The following is a 21,362-nucleotide window of genomic DNA, read 5'->3' as shown; positions in this document are numbered from 1 at the left end:
GGTTAGGTCAGTGTCCAGTTCCAGTTGTGCTTCCTGGGAAAGTGTGGGGACAGTGATTTGACCGAGTGATGCTAATGCCTCCTGCTCTGTGGCCGCCCTAATCGGTGTGTAGATTTCCTGATAGTGGCGTGCTAAAATGTGTACGATTTGTTCAGGGTGCGTCAGCAGCTGGCCCTCTTGATTGTATAGCCTCTGAATGCCTCTGTTGCTACCACCCCGTCTGTCCAACCATGCTAGCATTTTTCCGGCTTTGTACCCCACATCGTATATCCTGCTGGCAGTGCTCGCCAAGTGTCCCTTGGTCACCGTTGTGAGGTGGGCCAAGTGCTGTTGCTGTTTGAGATGGAGCGCATGCGCGGTGTCAGGGGTGGGATCGGACATGTGGGCGACATTCGCGTTGTGGAGAGCCAGTTCTAATTGAGCGAGTTCTTTTCTGGAGTCTCGCTTGTGCCCTGTGATAGTCGCTATTGCTGCGCCGCGCAGGACCGCTTTGTACGCCTCCCAAAGTATTGAGGGTGAGGAGACCGTCCCTGTATTTTCTGTAAAGTAGTGCGATGAGGCCAGTTTAATCTTCTTCCGGACACCTGGGATCTGTAAGTAGTTGGGGTATATTGGGTATAGCCTGGCACGTTTTTGCTCCTTGGATGTGATGTGGAGGGACACTGGGGAGTGGTCAGATATACCCCTAGGTAGGATCTCAAGTTTGTCCACGGAACCCAGCCCTACCCCCAAGAAGAAAAGATAGTCAATGCGCGAAAGACTGTTATGTGCAGATGAATAGTGCATGTACTGTTTAGTCGTTGGGTTCATGTGACACCAAACATCCGTGAGGCCCAATGCGGACAGGAAACCAGGAAGCACGGCGGCCCCTTGCTGCCGGTCTCGTAAGGGAAAGGTGTCTAATAGCGGGTCTGTTATGGCGTTAAAGTCCCCGCCAATAATCATGTCACCCTCTGGGAGGTCTACGAGAAATTGACCCAGTGCAGGCAGTGCCGTGGAGTGTAGCGCCGGGGGAATGTATACTGACACCACGTTGAGGGGTTTCCCTTCCCATTGGCCGTGTAGCGCCGCAAATCTGCCCTGGTCGTCTGTTTTGTGGCTGTCAATCATAAAGGAGGAGTTTTTCTTGAGAAGTATCCCAGTGCCCCTGGACCCCGTGGTGAACTCTGCATGCGCCGCCATGGTATATCCGCGCCTGTCAAGGGCTTTGCAGGTGGACCCGGCCAGGTGTGTCTCTTGCAACATCACCAAGTCTGGCCCGTGACGTTTAATAGTTTGGAGAACCAACCCCCTCTTAATTTTGTCCCCCAGGCCCCTAACATTCCAGGTGAGCAATTTTAAAGGGGATACCGCTGTTAGGTGCGTGTCGCCTACAGCGGGTGCGTTGCTATGTCGTTGGGCCATGTGGAGGTATGACTAGTGTGACTGAGGCGTGAAGGCGGAGCATAGCGCTTGTGTGAAGATCTGTGATAGAGAACCAGGAGTGTATGGCTTGCAGTGGAACCATGATCCGAATGGAAGCGGCGATGACTGAGAACATTATCAACCAAAACAATACAACTTTCCCCCCCCCTCCCCCTCCCTGCTCCCCTGCACCACGGACGAGAACCCGCCCGCATCCCCAACTTGGCAGAGTGCTTAATCCCATCCCCGTCCATCTTACTTGCTCGTGGGGTTGGTGATACCCCTACAGGCACCGGCCGATGCCCGCCCTACTCGGCTCCAGTTTTTCTATTTTTTTTAAACTAAATGAAATGCTCAGGCCCCAGGGCCCAAAAATAATTAAGGGAAAGGGGCCACACAGCCCCCCTTCTAAAAACAAAATTTTAAAAAGCTGATATCTTGCCGGAGGCCCCGCCCCCTCCGTGCAGCACTCTACACATTCTAAGTTGGGGAATTAAGTCCCCTTGAATACTGAGGGTCCGTGGGGGCCAACTAGCTCACGAGGTCCCTTCAGTAAGTGCCAAACAGCTGATTTAAGATAGGTGGTCTGTGGCCATGCCCCTTTTTACACAAATCTGCACACTCGACTCGTATTGCACTGCTGGTGGGGCATAGCAATCCCACTGTGTGGGGCTTACTGGAGGTAAGAGGTAGGCTAGTTGGCACCTAAAGTACCCTCTGCAGCGAAGGGGACTTCAATCCCCCTCCAAGAGCGAGCCAGGGAGCGCTTTTGCAGAGTGGTGGGCAAAGGGGGCGTGACCTGCTATGAGAATTTAGCAATCCTGCTGTGTGGGACTTACTGGAGGAAATAGGATGAGTAGTTGGCCCCCAAGGATGTCCTTGGGGGCCAACTACCCCTCTTGTTACCTCCAGTAAGTCTCTCACAGTGGGATTTCTAAAATGTCTTCTGATGCCATGCCCCCCTTTCTCCACCACTCTGCAAACGTACCTCCTGGCAGACTACGGGATGGGCGATGAAGTCCAATTTACTCCTGAGGGACTTTGGGGGCCAAGAGGCCCTCATAGTACCTTCTGTAAGTCCTATGCAGCGGAATTTCTGAGCGCTGGTCAGAGGCCCAGCATCCTTTCTCCACCACTCGGCAAATGCGACTATTGTTAAAAAAGTGTTTGCAATGTAATAGGTTTTGCATTTGCGAGAATTAGAGCTATTGGCATTATAAATGCAAAAGTTTTTTACTAATTTCTTTTGGAGTGGAGTGGATGTACGTTGTGTGTAGTGGAATTATGTGGTATGTTGTGCAGTGAGATTATGTGGAAGAAAGTATGTGGTATTTAGTGGGTAGGAATTATGTAGAGTGGGATTATGGGTTAGGGAGAGAAATTATGTGGTATGGTACTTTGTGTTGTGGAGTGGTGACCTCAAGTTTAGTCTTCCTCTTTTTCATAGAAGCTCAACTATGAACTCAGTGAGAGAAAAAAAAGGAATCACTTAAGAGCACTTGTGAACCTAGTCAGAGGTATTATCAGAGTCACTGGAATTATGTGACTGTTTGGCTGCACCGAGTTTCGCACAATTATACATTTTCTGCATTAGCCACATAATTAATCATCTGCTCCCTAATCTGCGCATTTGAACGAAAAAAGCCTTGTTTCTAACTTAAACGGCTCCAATGTTAACAAAAATGCAGCGACAAGTGTTACAGGGTGATTGAAGTACCCTTTGCAAAGCTAGAATGGTCACCTGTTATTTATTGCTAAATGTGGGTGTTAAATTGGTACTAATGGTGTGCAAGCCACTCCTGCTTCCCTCTGCGCCTCTCTTGCCTCTATCTGCATTTCTGTTTTTCTATTTCTAAAAAAACACGCGAGGTGCGCACGGAAAGCTGATTGGCTCTCGGGTGTCTGTAAACATTCGAAACAGTCCGGACCGGCCGCCATCTTGTGTGTCTGTAGGGTAGAGACACAAGAGGTGGAAAAAAAAGGGGGAAATGACCATAAGGGGGCAGGGTAGACCCCCCCTGACCCGCTAGGTTTGATGTGGGGGCTATAAAAGGGCCACACGGTGCAAAATATATATATATTTTTTTTTGATTTGCGCGGGGGGAGCGCCCGGTACACGCACCGGGGAGCGGTCCATGGGGAAAGAAGAATGACAGAGTTATTAAAAAATGTAGCCTTTTTTTATAAATTGGAGGTAGTTCTAAAAAGAACTGTTTTTTTCTTCTTTTTGTTGTTTTATATTTTTGTTGTGTTTTTGGAACATTTTGTACTTTTTTTGGCTTTTATGAACTATTTTATATTTTTTTTGTTATTTTTATGGGGAGAAACGAAAAAACAGGGAATTGAAAATGGCTCAACTGGAGCAAAAAAAAAAAGAGTAAAAATTAGGGTTTTCTGGGGCATTTGTGGTTGTCCCCAGCAAGGACGATAAGCTTTATGCTCAGTTCACCATAGGAGATGGTCTTATCACAATGGATACATGTTATACGGAAATCCGCAAACCGTGGCTGAATGCAAGGGATCGTCTCCCTTGCCTCTGGTCCCGATGGAGTGGGTTGCTTTCTTTTGGAGGTGGTGCTTGAAGATTGGGGAGGGTTACTGGCCAGTTCCCTCATCTCTGCAGCAGAATAGTTCATCGGATGCCTGCGCTGCATGTGGCGAATCATGGTGTTGTTTCCAAAAGAGTATTTTTTATTAGGGTTCCCCCTGGAAAGTTCCATGCCACCGATTAGGCAAGTCACCTTGGCCGCATTGACTTTTTCTTGCCCTCTGGGATCGAAAAAAACTCCCATACAATGTGTGGTTTTGGCTGGTATGGGGTATTGTGTTCTTGCAGCCATCTTCTCCTCCCCTCCTCCTCCTCCTCCTCCTCCTCCTCCTCTTGTTGACCACCAATGTAATCTTGTGGTGGTCCTCTTGGTGGTTGTGGTGGTGGTGGTGGTGCAGATGCTCCAGCTGCTGCTGCTATTGAAGCCATTTCAAAGTACAAAATATACCTCATAGATTGCAAAACAGGTCTTCCTAAGTCAAAGGGCAAAGTCAGAATAAGGAAAAAAGGTGGGGTCTTTCATCATTTGGAAAAAAAAAAGGCCTGAACCAATGAGAAGTGTTATTTTCAGGTCACGAGACCAGGGAATTCATCATTATGAAACCAAAACTGTTCTGCACCAATAAAAAGTGTTATTTTCAGGTCACATGACTGACGCACTTACGCGGCGCGCCCCCGGGGCGCGCCCGGGGGCGCGTCGCGTAAGCGCGTCACATGTTGACGTTGCGCGATCGTATTCGCTCGAGTGCTTCCGGGTGCGCTTACGCCATGCGTATCGCGTGGACGCGGCTACGCGATACGTCACGATGATGTTTTCGTTGGCGGCAATAGCGCTAACGGTACGCTCTCCGGAGCGCGCCCTGGGGCGCTTCAAAAGACTACGCTTTCCGGGGCGCTCACCGGGGCACGCCCCGGGAGCGCTCCAGGGTAAAAAAAAAATAATAATAAAAAATATATATACATTAAAAAAAATTTTTAAATACAAATAAAATATAGGATTCATTCATTTTCAAAAATATTACATTTTATAGCTATAGACATTTGCTATTAACACAATTTTGAAATTCAAAGAAAAAAATATAGGTTTGGGGCTTTATATATAGTTAGGAATTAGCATTTAAAAAACCTATGAAATTCACTCAAAAAACCATAGGTTTCACACCAGTTATAGTTAGGAATTAGCATTTAAAAAACCTATGAAATTCACTGAAAAAACCATAGGTTTCACATCCGTTATAGTTAGGAATTAGCATTTAAAACACCTATTAAATTCACTGAAAAAACCATAGGTTTCACACCAGTTATAGTTAGCTGGAAATTTTACTGACATAAAACCATTGAAATTCCACGTTATAGTTAGTTGGACTCACTATAACTTGCACGTGTAATGCACTGCTGATGACGTCACATATTACATCACTCATGACATGGCCAGTGACATCACTCATGACATCACTGATGACACCATCCTTTTGACAGAGTGACAGACCTCCTTTCCCTGTAACCCTTGAAACACATATTCAAAAATAGAAACTAACATTTTCAAAAAAAAGGAGATACCCATACCAGTTACAACAACCAATTCAGTAATTCCATCATTTATATACACATCCACTAATTCGCCAACAGTTCTATATAGTCACTCATACATATACTCACTCATCATATGTAGTGATACACCTATACATCCTGTAACACATCGACAGTCTTCCAAAAGTTGCTCTCACATGTACTCACACATGCAAGTAAACTATTGAACATCCATTTATTTGCATATACAGCTATACACACACTACCACCTTACTTCTAAGGAAACTTACACATACTAACTCTCTTAAACAATCACTTATAGAAACACATACTTATTTAAACAGGAACTCTTACAGTCTCTCACTCTCACATATACTCACTTATATACATCAATACTCACATATAATAGATTAAAACAAATGTAGTTACTGATAAAGAAACTAGTGAGACAGTCATTCACTCACTAACACACACATATACACACTCATCCATCCATACAGTCCTGCACATATGCCGTCTTCCAAACACATACAAACAGTGAGTCAGTCATTGATGCATCTATGTGCTAAGTAATACCCCCACCAAACCATACAGACACTCATACTGATACTAAAAAAAATCTAATAACCCATATACACACACATGTAGCTACTCACCAACCCATGCAGCCACTTATACACAAAGTGAAACACTGATACAAACATTTAAATATTTAAACAATATTCGTTAATATATGTATTCACTAAAATACACTTAATAAGCCAGTTAACAAATCAATTTTTTTTAAAAAAAACATCCATTAAGACACTTATTTAAACATTTATTCTTCCAGTGACCTTTACATATACATATATAAAACATATTTATTTTTCAGAAAGGCACACATTCACTGGATGGTGTCATGAGTGATGTCATGAGTGATGTCACTGACCATGTCATGAGTGATGTAATATGTGACGTCATCAGCAGTGCATTACACGCGCAAGTTATAGTGAGTCCAACTAACTATAACGTGGAATTTCAATGGTTTTATGTCAGTAAAATTTCCAGCTAACTATAACTGGTCTGAAACCTATGGTTTTTTCAGTGAATATATATATATATATATATATATGCCCCTGATATTTATTTATTTATATGTATGATCAAATAACTGTTCTGATTGCACTTTGCACTTTAGATCATGCTATACTTTGCACAAAACATATGTCGCTTTGCTGGCAAACTGAAAAATGATATGATTGTTATTTATCGCTTATTCACTTTATGGTATTGCACTATTATTATTATTTATTAGGCACTTGGATAAGTTTACTTTCAATCCAGGGTGGTATACAATGGCACTATCAGCATTTATGCAATGATTAACTCTGATGTTTCTTAATGACATCGGTGTAAGGATCCATTATGGAACTAATGCAAAAATCAGTTAAAAATTGAAAATATATTTTTTTATATAAAGGTTTCATAGCAATTGATGCAATATTCAATTGGAAGATGTGCCTAAACAGGAGTATTTACACTATGTCTATTGATGGTTGCTTTGCACATGCAGTTTATAAAGCGGATAGTGATGCCTTTGGGTTGTCATGTGATCAAGGGAGGGATCTCCCGAAACGCGTTTTGACGGCGATGGCAGAATAAAATGAATGCTCGTTATTACTGGGTCCACGCTCGTTTTTTCGTAAGAGGATTGTGAGTGTAAGCGAGGAGAAAAGGATATATATATATATATAACACAGTTGCAGAATGATTCAATTGAGGTCTTTGAAAGAGGGGTTATGAATGAATTAAAAAAACTTTCTAGAAAGAAATGTAACTTTGTAAGTAATCTAACTAGGAAACAAGAGACTGCTTTAAAAGAGTTACAGGAAAATAGAACGATTGTAATCAAAAAAGCAGACAAGGGGGGCAATGTAGTGGTGTGGCCCCTTAAGATGTACTTACAAGAAGGAAAAAATCAGCTCAGTGAGACTGAAAGTTACAGTATAAGTGACCGGGTAACCTATGAGAAATGTAATGCAGAATATAGGAAACAATTCGACCAATGGAAATTTGAAAAACTGCTTTCTGAAGAAGAACACAAATTTCCAGATTGCAAGCACCCAAAATTGGCATCATTGCCTAAAGTGCATAAGAACAAAGAAACACCCCCAGGACGCCCAATTGTGTCTGCAGTAGGCAGTATGTTCGAAAATACGTCAAAATACATTGACTATTTTCTGAGAGGGTACGCCAGTCATTACCATCCTATGTGCAGGACACGAGACACTTCTTGAGATTGATAAAAAACACAGTCTGGGACAACGACATGCTACTTATGACATTAGATGTCAGTAGTCTGTATACATGCCTACCGCATAACCTTGGTCTAGAAGCATGTGCCTATTACTTAAAAGACCGGCCAGTAGGTTTTTTGAAACACACAGAGATGCTACTTATCATGATATCTCAGTGTTTAAAAAACAACTTTTTCATTTTTGACCACAGGATGTACTGTCAGGCCCGGGGGACCGCGATGGGAACCTGCTTCGCCCCCATTTACGCTGGTCTTTACCTGGGCTGGTGGGAGGAGCAGGTGGCCAAAAACATCAGTGCCTTTTCCCAACAAGTGGTCCTCTGGGCCCGGTACATCAATGATATTTTCTGCATTTGGAGGGGTGACTGTTCGACAGCAGAAAACTTTGTGAAAGAACTTAATAACAACAGTCTAAATCTCTTGTTTACCAGTACCATGAATAAAGAATGAATTGAGTTTCTTGACATAGTGGTAAGAGTAAAAGATGAACATCTAGAGAGTGAATTATTCAGAAAAAGTACAGCAGGAAACAGCATTTTAAGAGCTGTCAGCTGTCACCCAAGAAACCTGATCAATAGTATCCCGTACGGGGAACTATTGAGAGCCAAAAGAAATTGTAGCTCAAATTCAACTTTCCTAAAGGAGGTTGAAGTAATGCAGGAAAGATTCAGAGAGCGGGGATACTCGCATAAAACAGTGAAAGCGGCATACACAACATTGAATAAAATCAACAGGGATGATCTGCTTGTTGAGAAGGTGATAGTTGAGGAAAGTGAGCCCATAAGATTCATCTCTACCTTTAACAATCAGGCTAAAGAGGTCAGAAAATGTTTGAGTAAGTTTTGGCATGTGCTAGGTACGGATACAACCTTAAAGAAATGTATTGATGAGTACCCTAGTATTACCTACAGAAGATGTCCAGCTTTGAAGGACATAATATGCAAAAGCAGTCTACCAAGTGATAAAAAGAAAACATCTATCCAAGGTTTCTTCAAATGCTTTTCTTGCAAGGCGTGCAAATCAAGCAGTAATTGCAAACAGATAAAACTTTTGTGTAACCAAAAACTATTTGTCATCTTAAAACACTTAAGTTGTAAATCAGAATTTTGTGTTTATGCCTTGATATGCCCTTGCAAATTAGTGTACATTGGAAGCACCATCAAACCAGTGAAGCTACGCGTACTAGAGCACATGCGAGCCATCACAAATAATGATAAACAGTATCCGAACGCTTGTCATTTCCAGAATCATCATAAGGGAAATGCGAATCTTCTACAATACTGTGCTCTAGATATGATCCCAGAGTCTGAAAGAGGGGGAAATAGAGAACAGGAACTGCGTAGACTGGAATCAAAATTAATCATAAAGTACGAAACCATGCAGCCAGGAGGTATTAATAAAGATGAAGAATTCCCGAGCTGTGTAAAGGAACGCTGAAGGAAATTATTGGTTTCAGCCCACATGGGCAGAATTGTATAGAATGTAGCATGTAAAAAAACTTTTTTGAAAACAGTTATTATTGCCACAAAACCACGCCCGGACAATATCTCTTGAACGCCCACTTGGGCGAGACAAATGGAGGACTGAAATCTAAAATAAGATTGTCCATTTAATGTATGGAGTAAAGTTTTGAGATTTTGAACTAGTTTAAATCTCGAATTAAGAGACTCCACAAATTGGAGTAAGATTACAAATTTGCAATTTTCGTTTGTTTATTAAGCATGAAACTTGTGTTTTACAATTTAATTTAAGAGTGTGGTGGCAACAACTGGTTAAACTATAAACTGGTCCAACTTGGTGATTATGAAATGACAGAACGGGCAGAATGTACTCCGTAGTCCTCTTTCTACTATAATACACTATATTACGAAACATGCCGTAATGACAACTGACCCGTGACCAAGGAACCGGATGGTTCTGAAACGCGTTGGGTGTTGTTTTGCCACTGCTTTTGAGAAAATAAATTGTTTCACTACAAATTGGGGCTCGGCGTTTTTCCTTTGAAACTCTAAGGATACTGTGCTGTGCTGATATATATATATATATATATATATATATATATATATATATATATAACCTACTGGCAGTCGCCAGTAGGTAGTTATAGTTAGGACCTAGTTTCCGTAGGAAATCCGCAACATTCTATTTCAAATAACTTTGGCGCCGGTTGACAAATCTTCGCGAAATTCACCAAGAAGATGGGGCACTCTGCTCCTATCCTGAAAGTTTCGGGGTGATTCGTCAAACGGGGACCGAGAAAAAATGGGGGTCCCAAAATGTGTTTTCCCCATTCAATTTTCCATGGGGATCTTTAAGCACAGCTACAGCCCGAACTGCTGAACGGAATTACACCAAATTTGGCAAAAAGTTAGAGTTTGGTTCACAGATCACGCTTTTTGTTAAATGGTGTAAATCCATGCAGAAGGTCCTGAGAAAATCAAAAGTAAAATCATAGATATATCTATGGGCGCGTAGGGTACGCATACCCTTATGAGCACGAGATGCATGCTAATTGGCTGTCAACTGTCTGTCAACACTCCAAACCAGGAAGTGTTGGCAGCCATCTTGTGTCTTGGTAGAACCGAGGCACAAGAAAACTGAAAAATAAGTGCGCAAAAGACGGAAAAGGGGCAGGGTAGAACCACCCTGATCCCCTACGCCGGCTCAGGGGGTCCTACAAGGACTCTGAAGGCCCACCAAATTATACTTTTTTTTTTTAATCGCGGGGTGCTCATAGGGTACGCGTAGCCCGTGAAAAAAAAAACCAGAAGCCTGCTTTATCTGTAATTATCCCCCGGGGGGGCCAAATCCCAGACTCAATGTAGTTAATTGTAATGAGGGGCCCAGAGGGGCACCCCAGCCCCAGGGACTGCCACCCCCGGGGCTTTAATGTTGCATATGCAGGGGGCTCACAGCCCCCCACAGCCCCCTGGGACCGCCACTCCCCCGGGCTTCTTTTTTTATAATAATGAGGGGCCCGCAGCCCCGGAAACCTCCACCTCCCCCGGGCATTACATTTTTAAATTGGGGGTCCGTAACGGACCCCCCAGCCCTCGGGACCACCACCCCCGGGGCTTTTAAATGTTGGGAGCGGGGCTGCACGCCCCCCTCCTGGAGCTTTGTGGTGGCCCTGGGGACTGCCACCCCCCAGGGCCGGCTCCTGCAGTGTCCCGGGGTGCAGACCCCCGGGACACTGTAGTTTGCTATGGCAGGGCGGGAGCCTTGCGGCTCCCGCCCTACCATAGCAAACTGCTTTGGTTTTTGGAAGAGAGAGCAGGAAACCTGCTCTCTCTTCCAAAAACCAAAGACGATTGCTTTTCTACATGGGGAGCAGCATGTTAGCTGCTCCCCATGTAGAAAAGCAATGCCAGCTCCCGCAGGATGTGGGGAGCCGGGAGTGACTCTGGGGGGATTGGGGACCCCCCCACGACCCCCAATGAAGAGGGCCAGCCCCGGGAGGGGGCCACGTGGCCCCCTTCCCCCCCAAAAATAAAAAAATGAAAAAGGCCGGCCCGGGGGCCTATGGAGGGGGGCAAGGCAGCCTCCCTCCTATACAAATAGAATACAAAAAAAAAGGCCATGCCCCATGGGAAGGGGTTCCCCTGGGCCGATAGTGGCCTCTGGAGGGGGGCCGCGGCCCCCTTCCTTAATTGTTTATTTTAAAAAAATGAATTGGGGGCAGGCCCGGGGGAATGGGGTCCCCAGGGCCCAAAAAATTGAAAAAGTAGGGGGGCTACACAGCGCCCCTTCTTAAAAAAATAAATTTAAAAAAGACCGGCATCATGCCGGAGGCCATGCCCTGTCATTGCATCACTCTGCAAATGTGCCCCCTGGCGCGTTTGCAGAGGGGGAAGAATTCCCCTTGAATACCGCGGGTCCCTGGGGGCCAACTAACCCACCAGGAACCTCCAGTATGCGCCAGGGGGCTGCGTTGCAGAGAGGTGTTCTGAGACCATGCCCCTTTTTACACCTCTCTGCAAAGCAGCAGTGTGGTGCTTACTGGAGGTATCTGGTGGGCTAGTTGAACCTCTGGGACCCCCAGGATTTAAAGGGACTTAATTCCCCAACTTAAAACGCGTAACGGGGCGCGTTTGCACAGTGGTGAAGGGAGTGGGCGGGGCCTGAGTTCACATGTGTGCAAACACGCCCTGTGGTGTGGTTTAAGTTGGGGAATTGATTTCTTGTCAATACTGAGGGTCCCTGGGGCCCAACTAGCCCACCAGGTACCTCTAGTAAGTGCCACGGAGCTGCGTTGCAGAGTGTTGTAAAAAGGGGCTTGGCCTCTGAACACCTCTCTGCAACGCAGCCCCCTGGCTCATACTGGAGGGACCTGGTGGGCTAGTTGGCCCCCAGGGACCCACAGGATTGAGGAGGAATTAATTCTCTAACTTAAAACGCGCCACAGGGTGTGCTTGCAGACATATCACCATGGGCCACGCCTCCTTCCTTCACCACAGTGCAAACGCGCCCTGTGGCGCGTTTTAAGTTGGGGAATTAATTATCTTTCAATACTGAGGGTCCCAGAGGGCCAAATAGGCCAACAGGTATCTCCAGTATGCATCAGGGAGATGCGTTGCAGACAGGTGTTCAGAGGCCACTCCCCTTTTTACAGCTTGCTGCAACGCAGCTTTGTGGCGCTTTTTGGAGGTACCTAGTGGGCTAGTTTGACCCTAGGGACCCTTAGGATTGAAGGGGACTTAATCTCTCAACTTAGAACAGTGACAGGGCGTGTTTACAGAGTGGCGAAGGGAGGGGAGGGGCCTGACGAATGTGTGGAAACACGCCCTGTGCCACGCTCTAAGTTGGGGAAAAAATTCCACTTCAAACCTGAGGGACCATGGGGGCCAAGTAGCCCACCAGGTGCTTCCAGGAAGTGCCACTGGGGTGCGTTGCAGAGAGGTGGTGCAGGCCGTGCCCCTTTTCACATCTTTCTGCTACGCAGCTCTGTGGCGCTTACTGGATGTACTACGAATTCAGATTTACTCACCTGTTATCAGGAGAGACCTCAGTGCAGCATCTTTGAGCCCAGTACTGATCCTGAAAAGTAATTCTAACCATACTTACCAGTAACTTGAATTTCCTTCCATAGGCTAACATTGACTGGTTTCACATGGAAATTCTTCGAAGTGTGGAGTTTTGCAAATTTCAAATATTCACCTAAAATCATCCGAACAACGAATTCCGGTTTACTCACCTGTTATCAGGAGATACCCCAATGCTGCATCTTTTAGCCTAGCACTGACCCTGAAAAGTAATTCTAACCATACTTACCAGTAACTTGTATTTCCTTCCATAGGAATTCATTGTCTGGTTTTCACCAGAAAAGTTTCTAAGTGTCTATTTTCACAAACTACAAATATTCCTAAAAAGTCGCCTGCAAGACATTGCATGGCATTTTTTCAACTGTTTACATGAGATGCACTAGTGCTGGATCCAGAGACCTCAGTGCGGCATCTTTGAGCCCACTACTGATCCTGAAATGTTATTCTAACTGTACTTACAGTAACTTGAATTTCTTCCATAGGCTAACATTGACTGGACTGGTTTCACTTGGAAACTCTTCTAAGTGTGGAGTTTTGGAACTTTAAAATATTCCTCTAAAATCAGCCAAACTACGAATTCCGATTTACTCAGCTGTTATCAGGAGAGAACTCAGTGCTGCATCTTTCAGATCTCTACTGATCCTGAAAAGTAATTTTAACCATACTTACATTAACTTGAATTTCCTTCCATAGGCTACTATTGACTGGTTTCACTTGGAAATTCTTCTAAGTGTGGAGTTTTGGAACTTTAAAAAATTCCTCTAAAATCAGCCGACCTACGAATTCCAATTTACTCACCTGTGATCAGGAGAGACCTCAGTGCTGCATCTTTGAGCCCACTACTGATCCTGGAAAGTAATTCTAACTGTACTTACAGTAACTTACATTTTCTTCCATAGGCTAACATTGACTGGTTTCACTTGGAAATTCTTCTAAGTGTGGAGTTTTGGAAATTTAAAATATTCCTCTCAAATCAACCGAACTACGAATTCCGATTTACTCACCTGTTATCAGGAGAGACCTCAGTGCTGCATCTTTCAGCCCAGTACTGATCCTGAAAAGTAATTTTAACCATACTTACCAGTAACTTGAATTTCCTTCCATAGGATAGCATTGCCTGCTATATAAAATATATATAAATTAAAAAATATATAAAATAATAAAAATAAATATTACAATTTCAATATTTAATATATTCAATTTATATAAAAAATATGTAATGTAATTTAAAAAACTAAATATCTAAAAATAAATAGTTTAAAACAATGTAGTAAATCAGTATAAAAAAATATACAATTAATACATTTAAAAATTATCATTTACAAAACCTTTGAAATTCACTGAAAAAACCATAGGTTTCAGGCACGTTATAGTTAGGTATTAGCATTTAAAAAACCTTAGAAATTCACTGAAAAAAACATAGGTTTCACACATGTTATAGTTAGCTGGACATTTCACTCATGCAAACCCATTGAAATTCCCCCGTTATAGTTAGTTCAGCTAACTATAGCTCGCGCACCCGCAATCCACTGTTGATGACGTCACTGATGCCATGAGTGATGTCACTGACCATGTCATGAGTGATGTAATATGTGACGTCATCAGCAGTGGATTGCGGGCGCGCGAGTTATAGTTAGCTGAACTAACTATAACGGGGGAATTTCAATGGTTTTGTATGAGTGAAATGTCTAGCTAACTATAACATGTGTGAAACCAATGTTTTTTTCAGTGAATTTCTAAGGTTTTTTAAATGCTAATTCCTAACTATAACGTGGCTGAAACCTATGGTTTTGTCAGTGAATATATATATATATATATATATATATATATATATATATATATATTTTCGAAAGGGCTGACAGCTTGCATCCGCGCTGCAGCCACACAAAGAGACTCGCACTCCAGGGTCTGTGTTTAAAGATGTTTAATGGCGACGCGTTTCGATATATATATATATATATATATATATATATATATATATATATATATATATATATATATATATAATCCAATCCCACTCAAAAAATGGGTCTGAGTCTACTCGGTGACAAGGGGTGATGATTATTGCCAAAATGAAAGCACAGACAAGGAGTTGCTGTGTCCTTAAAAAGCACATAAGAGGAAATTGCTGTATTCAGGAAACGCTGAACAGGGCAGACGTGTTTCAGCCTTACGGCTTTCTTCAGTGCCTGAATCTCCTCAGCAGTGATGTTACACCTGGGGGCCAGTTTAAATCATGGTCGGTCTTCTCCCATTGGAGTACTGCGCTGGTCCATCCTCCTCGGCCACTGAGTGCCCTGTTCCTGATTCACAGTCCATGCCAGGTTTTGTGTCTCCACGTAGTGAGTGCAAAATACAGTGATTTTGCCAACTTGTATACCCTGTGGCATCCCAGACTTGCTGGCCACGAACCTCACGCACCCTCGCAGGCGACACAGGAATCAATAAAGGTCAGTTCTACCCTAGTCCCCTTCATGCAGTGTAATACTGCTTCCTTTTTCCCCAAACGGCAAATACACAAGTGTGCAATTTTCACCATTCGGGGAGGGGGGGCAACACGCTGTATTTTAGTACACAGTCCACTCGCTGCAAGCCTTGAGTGTAGCTCCTGAACGAAAAGGGGTCCCGGAAACTGGTGCTTACCCACCGTTGATTATAAAATCCAATCCCACTCATTAAATGGGTTCAAGTCCACTCGGTGAGAAGGGGTGATGTTTATTGCCAAAATGAAAGCGCAGACAAAGAATTGCTGTGTCCTTAAAAAGCACATAAGAGGAAATTGCTTTATCTAGGAAATGCTGAACAGGGCAGACGCGTTTCAGCCTTACAACTTTCTTCATTGCCCGAAACTCCTTAGCAGCGATGTTACACCTGGGGGCCAGTTTAAAATATGGTTGGTCTTCTCCCATTGGAGTATTGCGGTGGCCCATCCTCTTCGGCTACTGAGTGCGCTGTTCCTAATTTACAGTCCATGCCGGGTTTTGTGTCTCCACATAGCGAGTGCAATATACAGTGATTTTGCCAACTCGTACACCCTGTGGCGTCCCAGACTTGCTGGCCACTATCCTCACGCACCCCCGCAGGCGACACAGGAATCAATAAAGGTCAGTTCTACCCTTGTCACCTTCAGCAGTGTTATACTGCTTCCTTTCTCCCCAAACGGCAAATATATATATATATCCTTTAAATTACAGGCCCTGGGTACATGTAGTACTATATACTAGGGACTTGAAAGTTAATTAAATGTGCCAATCAGGTGTATTCCCCTTTTACCATTTATGGGAGCAGGAACAAGCACTTCATTAATGGTTAGCAGTGGTAAAGTGCACAGTAGTAGGTCCAGCAAAAACAAACCCAGAAAAACAGGAAGGTGAAGGCAAAATGTTTGGGAGCTACCCTGCAAAGAGGGCTGGGTCCAAGGGCCACTGCATTCCGAGTGCCAACAGATCCATTCTCAAACTCTCATAAGCATCAAAGTATACCAGGGTGATGTTGATTAATCAGTCACTTGATACACACATACTTCTTAGCTTCATACCCATTCTTCATTATGTGAAATTAAGAGTGCCGCTGGGGCATCACTCCTTCCTAATCTCCCTTTCCCACACACAATATCAGGCAGGAGTCATCGGGTCCCTTTCAAGCGATGCCACCCTTCCCAATAGAAATATTAAAAGGGCCATATGACTGTCGCTTCCATACATGCACACTAACGTGGGTTTGTGGTTAGGGAAAGCAATCTCCTTCCAGCATACCAAAAATGTAATTGACACACAGCTTCATAGCCCTGATAAGAATGTGCAGTTAATCTGAGGATGGAGGCAATGGTGGTGGGTGCAACAGGGCAGCCGTTAGTGAGTGTGATGGATGAGTAACAGTTACCACCAGCAAATCAAATAAGTGGCCAAGATAAAGGATATGCGATTTTAACAAGGGGTTACATTGGGTTTTGTCAGCAACTTTGATGTATTTGGTCCAGTTAGTATTAATATTTGATTGAGAGGAAAATTGCAGAGGTTAAGAATGCTGGGTGCCAAACTGTAGGTCACTTGAATACTTCTGCTGATAAATAGACCTGGAACATAAAATATGGGCATGAAAATCTAGGGCTATCACCCATTATACAAGGATAGTAGCAGTTGAACCTAGAAGGTGCTCCATTTTTCATTGGCCTGAGTGGTGTATCAGACCTTTGGTCCTACTCTCGCTACTATTGGTCATTCTTCCGGTGTATCAGACCTTTGGTCCTACTCTCGCTACTATTGGTCATTCTTCCCATGCCCCACTAAACCAGAGTCAGGAAACATGCTTAACTAACATAGGACTATTAGACCTCTGTGGGCACCACCACCGAACTCATGCAAAGACTCGAGACAATCCAAAAAGCAGAATCTAGGCTGCTCCTCAATTTGCACAAGAGGACACACATCACCCAGCACCTGAAAGACCTCTGCTGGCTCCCCGTCCAGAAGAGATGCCCAGTGCAAGCTCCTGACCCATGCCTACAATGCCCTCCATGACCAAGCACCACAGCCCATGAACCACCGCATGACTTTAAAACCAACCTTCCAGAAACCTATGCTATGCACATCTCGCTCAAACGCCACAGATCCACCACAGTCACACCGAAGGATGCTCATTCTTCCACCTTGCCACCAAAGCCTAGAACACCCCCCTCTCCACCTCCACATCCGTCCTTCGCTGAACCATTTTAGGAAGGAACCCAAGACCTTTCTCCTTGACTGTGACCTGCAGCACAGCACCTGGATACCCCCGGGGTGATGAGCCACGCTTTACAACTTTTAACTGATTGAATGCTATCTGAATGAGAGAGGCTGTAGAGTTAAGTGCCATTTTGGGCCAAAGACCCAGAGAACTTGTTTCATCACTGGGTTTCCAGCGTCAATCATCTATTAACCACAATGTCATAAAACAAAGTGCAGTGAGAATTGTGGTACGGAATAATCATCCTTGTGCCCATGAGATCAGGAGTGTGCACCCTGGATGTTCACTCCCTGGGGAAGAGGCATATGAATACGGGTACTGCAAATCAGATATGAATGGCCTCTTTGACCTGCTGACCTACTCTCTCTGTTTCCATTTCGATGTGCCTTTTACCTACTGTGGCTACATTTCCCATGTTTCACATCCAATGAGTCATCACTAGGCTTAAGAAACTAGTCATCTTATAACATCAACCAGATTAGTGCAGTATTTTACACCATTGTAATGATCTGTGCAGTGATCTAAGCTCAATCACGAAGATAATTCATTGTTATAGGGGACTGAGCAAAAGTCAGACTACAACATCCCAATGAAAGGGTAAGAGCGCCATATGAGAGTGTGGCTATGACAGTCAACTTGTCTGCTTTGCAATATAGTATCCTATTCAGGACCCAACAGTCTCCCTTGTGTACATTCTTCTTAATCTGAGGGCCATATGCATCATTGAGAGGTTGCAATCAGGGGATTTTTTAGGGCCACTCACACTATAATATTAACGTTTATGCTAGGGTAGATGCAGTTAAGGATTTGAATATAAATAAAACATACTGCAAATATCTGTGATGTAACTGTATGTTGGGAATATATATAATTTCTGCTTCAGATGCAGTCCTCCTTGCCTTTCTCCCTGATAGTCAAGTAAAGAAAGAGCTTCATATCCCGAAAACTATCTTCGTTTTTAATTTTTGGGGATAAATGTAAAAAAAAATCTTGGAAATTTGATTTTAAGAGCATTAGTTTTCAATGTTCTCTGAATAAATACTGGCTCTGATTATGAATGGGCTGGGATATAATCTTTATGCATATCCTAGCTATTCATCACATTGATAAACACTGAATCCCAGAACGTAGTATTTTATTGGGTGCAATAAACACTGAGTAGCTCTCCAGGTGAATCATAATCAGGCCCAAAGCCACATCTTTCTTTTCTATCTTCTCACTGCTTTTCCAAAACCCCTTCAGGAGTAGTAATTCTTGTATTGTTTCGAAGACATTCTTACATTCACCACTGAAAACGTCCACAGTAGTTAAAGATATGTGGCATTACCAGCAGGGACAAACTGGGAACTTAAAGCAGCCCTGGCATTTTTTTTTAACCAGCCCTGCATGGTTCGCAGTGAGTGAGCCTAACCACTAAAAAGGTAGTGTGTGTGTGTGGGGGGGGGGGGAGGGGGGGCGGTGGTTGAAGCGGGAAGCACTGGCTGGCCCCGGTAGGCTGGAAATGAAAGTCTGTAAATTATGCTTGCTTGCTGCTTTGTTACTGGGTGCTGTAAATCCGTCCCCCAGTAACAAAGCCAGCCCCCACTCTTTCAGCCTCCTGCGGAAATGCCCGATGCCCAGCATGGCCAGTCCAGCCCTGATTACCAGTGACCCATAATTGTTGATGGGCCCTGAAACGGGAGTTACCAGACCCATTGGAATCTTATGTTTTTGTTTCTTAGAATGAGATTTCTGCTGCTGCGAACGTAGTGTGACCCTGTGGGAAAATATGCAACAATTGATTTAGAAACCCCAATTCCTGTCTGTCCTTTTCCATGTAATCCTAGTTATTTCTCTACCCACAGAATTATCCGCGCCCTCTGTAACAGTAACATCAAGGTGAGGAAATTAAGGGTATTTTAACAGGCCACTCATAAAGAGAGCCATATTTTGATGCATCTCAAACATCCTTACCAGTCCATTATTTCCGGCATCAGGGTCTCTAGCCAAGAGCAGAGCAACACGCTTCCTGGTGGCAGTGTCCTCTGCAACGCTGACCATCGATTCTGATGTGATATCAAACTGCGGGCTGTTGTCGTTCTCATCCAGTACAGTGATGAGCACCTGTAGAATAAAATGACAATAATTATTAAGGCATACAAGAGAAGATGATAGGACAGGAATGTCAGAAAGGCAGAAGCTGTGTTGTGTTCATCCAGTGTAGCAATTATTTTATTGATCATTTTGTACCATATGGCAGTAAAATTAGGAAAATCAAAGAGATTGCTTTTCACTGACAAAATTTATAGTAGAGCTTGTAGGCCTTCCGAGCATGGATGTGGAGCAGCGTAAAATTGGCTCTACGCTCATTATCCTTGATTAGGCCATGTATGTATATTGAGGACTTATGTGTATTCATGAGATATATTGTAACCGGCAAGAGAAAAGTGCACATAAAGCCATACACAAATTGCATGTGCTATGTAATCACAATATTTATAAATGTATGTGTTGCTGATGCTTTGTTTTCAGTTAAAAGAAGTTACAGTTTTATGCATTTATACAAAGATATCTTACTCTCATTATATAATAGAATATGTATTCATGAGAAATGCATTTACTTTATAATGTGATTGTTCATATATTAGCATTTAATTAGTTAAAACATGTAGTGAAGCCTTGAATTTTAAACTTGACCAAAGGCCTTAAGCATCTGGGTTTCGCAATGTCTAACTTTCGATGTGAATGTTATCCCAGATGGAGCGTTTTTCTTCCGTCTACAGGTGTGTGGTACAATAACTCAATGAATGGAAAAAAGGGCTCTTTGGGTGAAACAGATAAGTAGCGAGAGGCAGTCAAGGGCGAAATAACTTTTGGTCAAATAGGAGGCTTACTCTCCGTGTGGAATGAATGCATAAATTCTAGGGAACCATATTTGGACCTGATCCACAGTTCACATGATAGGGCATTATACTTTAAATTCAGGGTTGGGGTCTTACCTTTATGTCAGTTTACCTCTACCTGGAAACCACCCCTGCAAACTGTACCCTACTGCCCATTCTGTGAGCTAAAAATCGAATCTGTCGCACACTTTTTATTTGAGTGTCGAGTCTATATGGTCCCTAGACGGAGGTGGTTGAAGCCTCTTTGTAGGAGCCTGGGAACTCGCTCGCATCTGGAAGCTATAAGAATACTGCTCTCAGATGCAAGACCCTTTTTTGCCATTTGTTTGGCAAAATTCCTAGGCTGGGCTTGGCGCATAAGAACTGCTAAACAACTGACGATCCAATAAAGTGTCCCCTTTCATTTTTTATTAATTTTATGCTTTTCTCGTGTAAATGATGAGATGCTTTTTATGGTAAAATGAATTGTAAGTTGCTTTGTTTTGATTATCGTTTTTATGCTGTGATGTTCTGCTTTTATGATATGTTTCTATATCGAAATAAAGCTTTACTACTACTACTACTGCATACATTCTAGGTCGTCTTGGGATATGTGGATCAAAAAAGAAAAAGTTATGGACATGTTTTCAAGACATCCTTCAAAGAAGAAGGAATTATGAGTCTGTTTTGCTAAAGAGAGTATTTTTTGAGGGTGGTCTTTAATTGGGTCCATAACAATAATTTAGGAGGGTCACTGAGAGTATAACTAGATAATGTTCTGCGGCTTTGGATGCACAGAATGCTGAAGCTTCTTTAGGAGAGGAGAGCTTTAGACATCTGTGCCTCACAATCAATGCTTTAGTCTCATTTTATGGCTTCATGCTAAGCAATACTTTAATTTAAAAACTTCTGCAGAAGTTTCACGCTGACACCTTTCTGTTTATTTTATGATC

The 21,362-nt window shown here is 43.3% G+C and overlaps 1 protein-coding gene across 1 annotated transcript in view; it reads right to left on the bottom strand.

Annotated features, from left to right (window-relative positions):
* Positions 1-21,362, bottom strand: part of CDH23 (cadherin related 23) — a 2,828,172-nt gene that overhangs the window by 764,161 nt on the left and 2,042,649 nt on the right. The window contains exon 34 of the mRNA XM_086919477.1: positions 19,502-19,651. Coding sequence (XP_086775603.1) covers positions 19,502-19,651 — 150 coding nt within the window. The remainder of the gene's footprint in view (positions 1-19,501; positions 19,652-21,362) is intronic.

This window comes from Lissotriton vulgaris, chromosome 5 (genome assembly GCF_964263255.1).
Source record: "Lissotriton vulgaris chromosome 5, aLisVul1.2, whole genome shotgun sequence".
Lineage (NCBI taxonomy): Eukaryota > Metazoa > Chordata > Amphibia > Caudata > Salamandridae > Lissotriton > Lissotriton vulgaris.
Note: the sequence above shows the minus strand (reverse complement) of the source record. Positions and strands in the feature narration are given on the sequence as shown.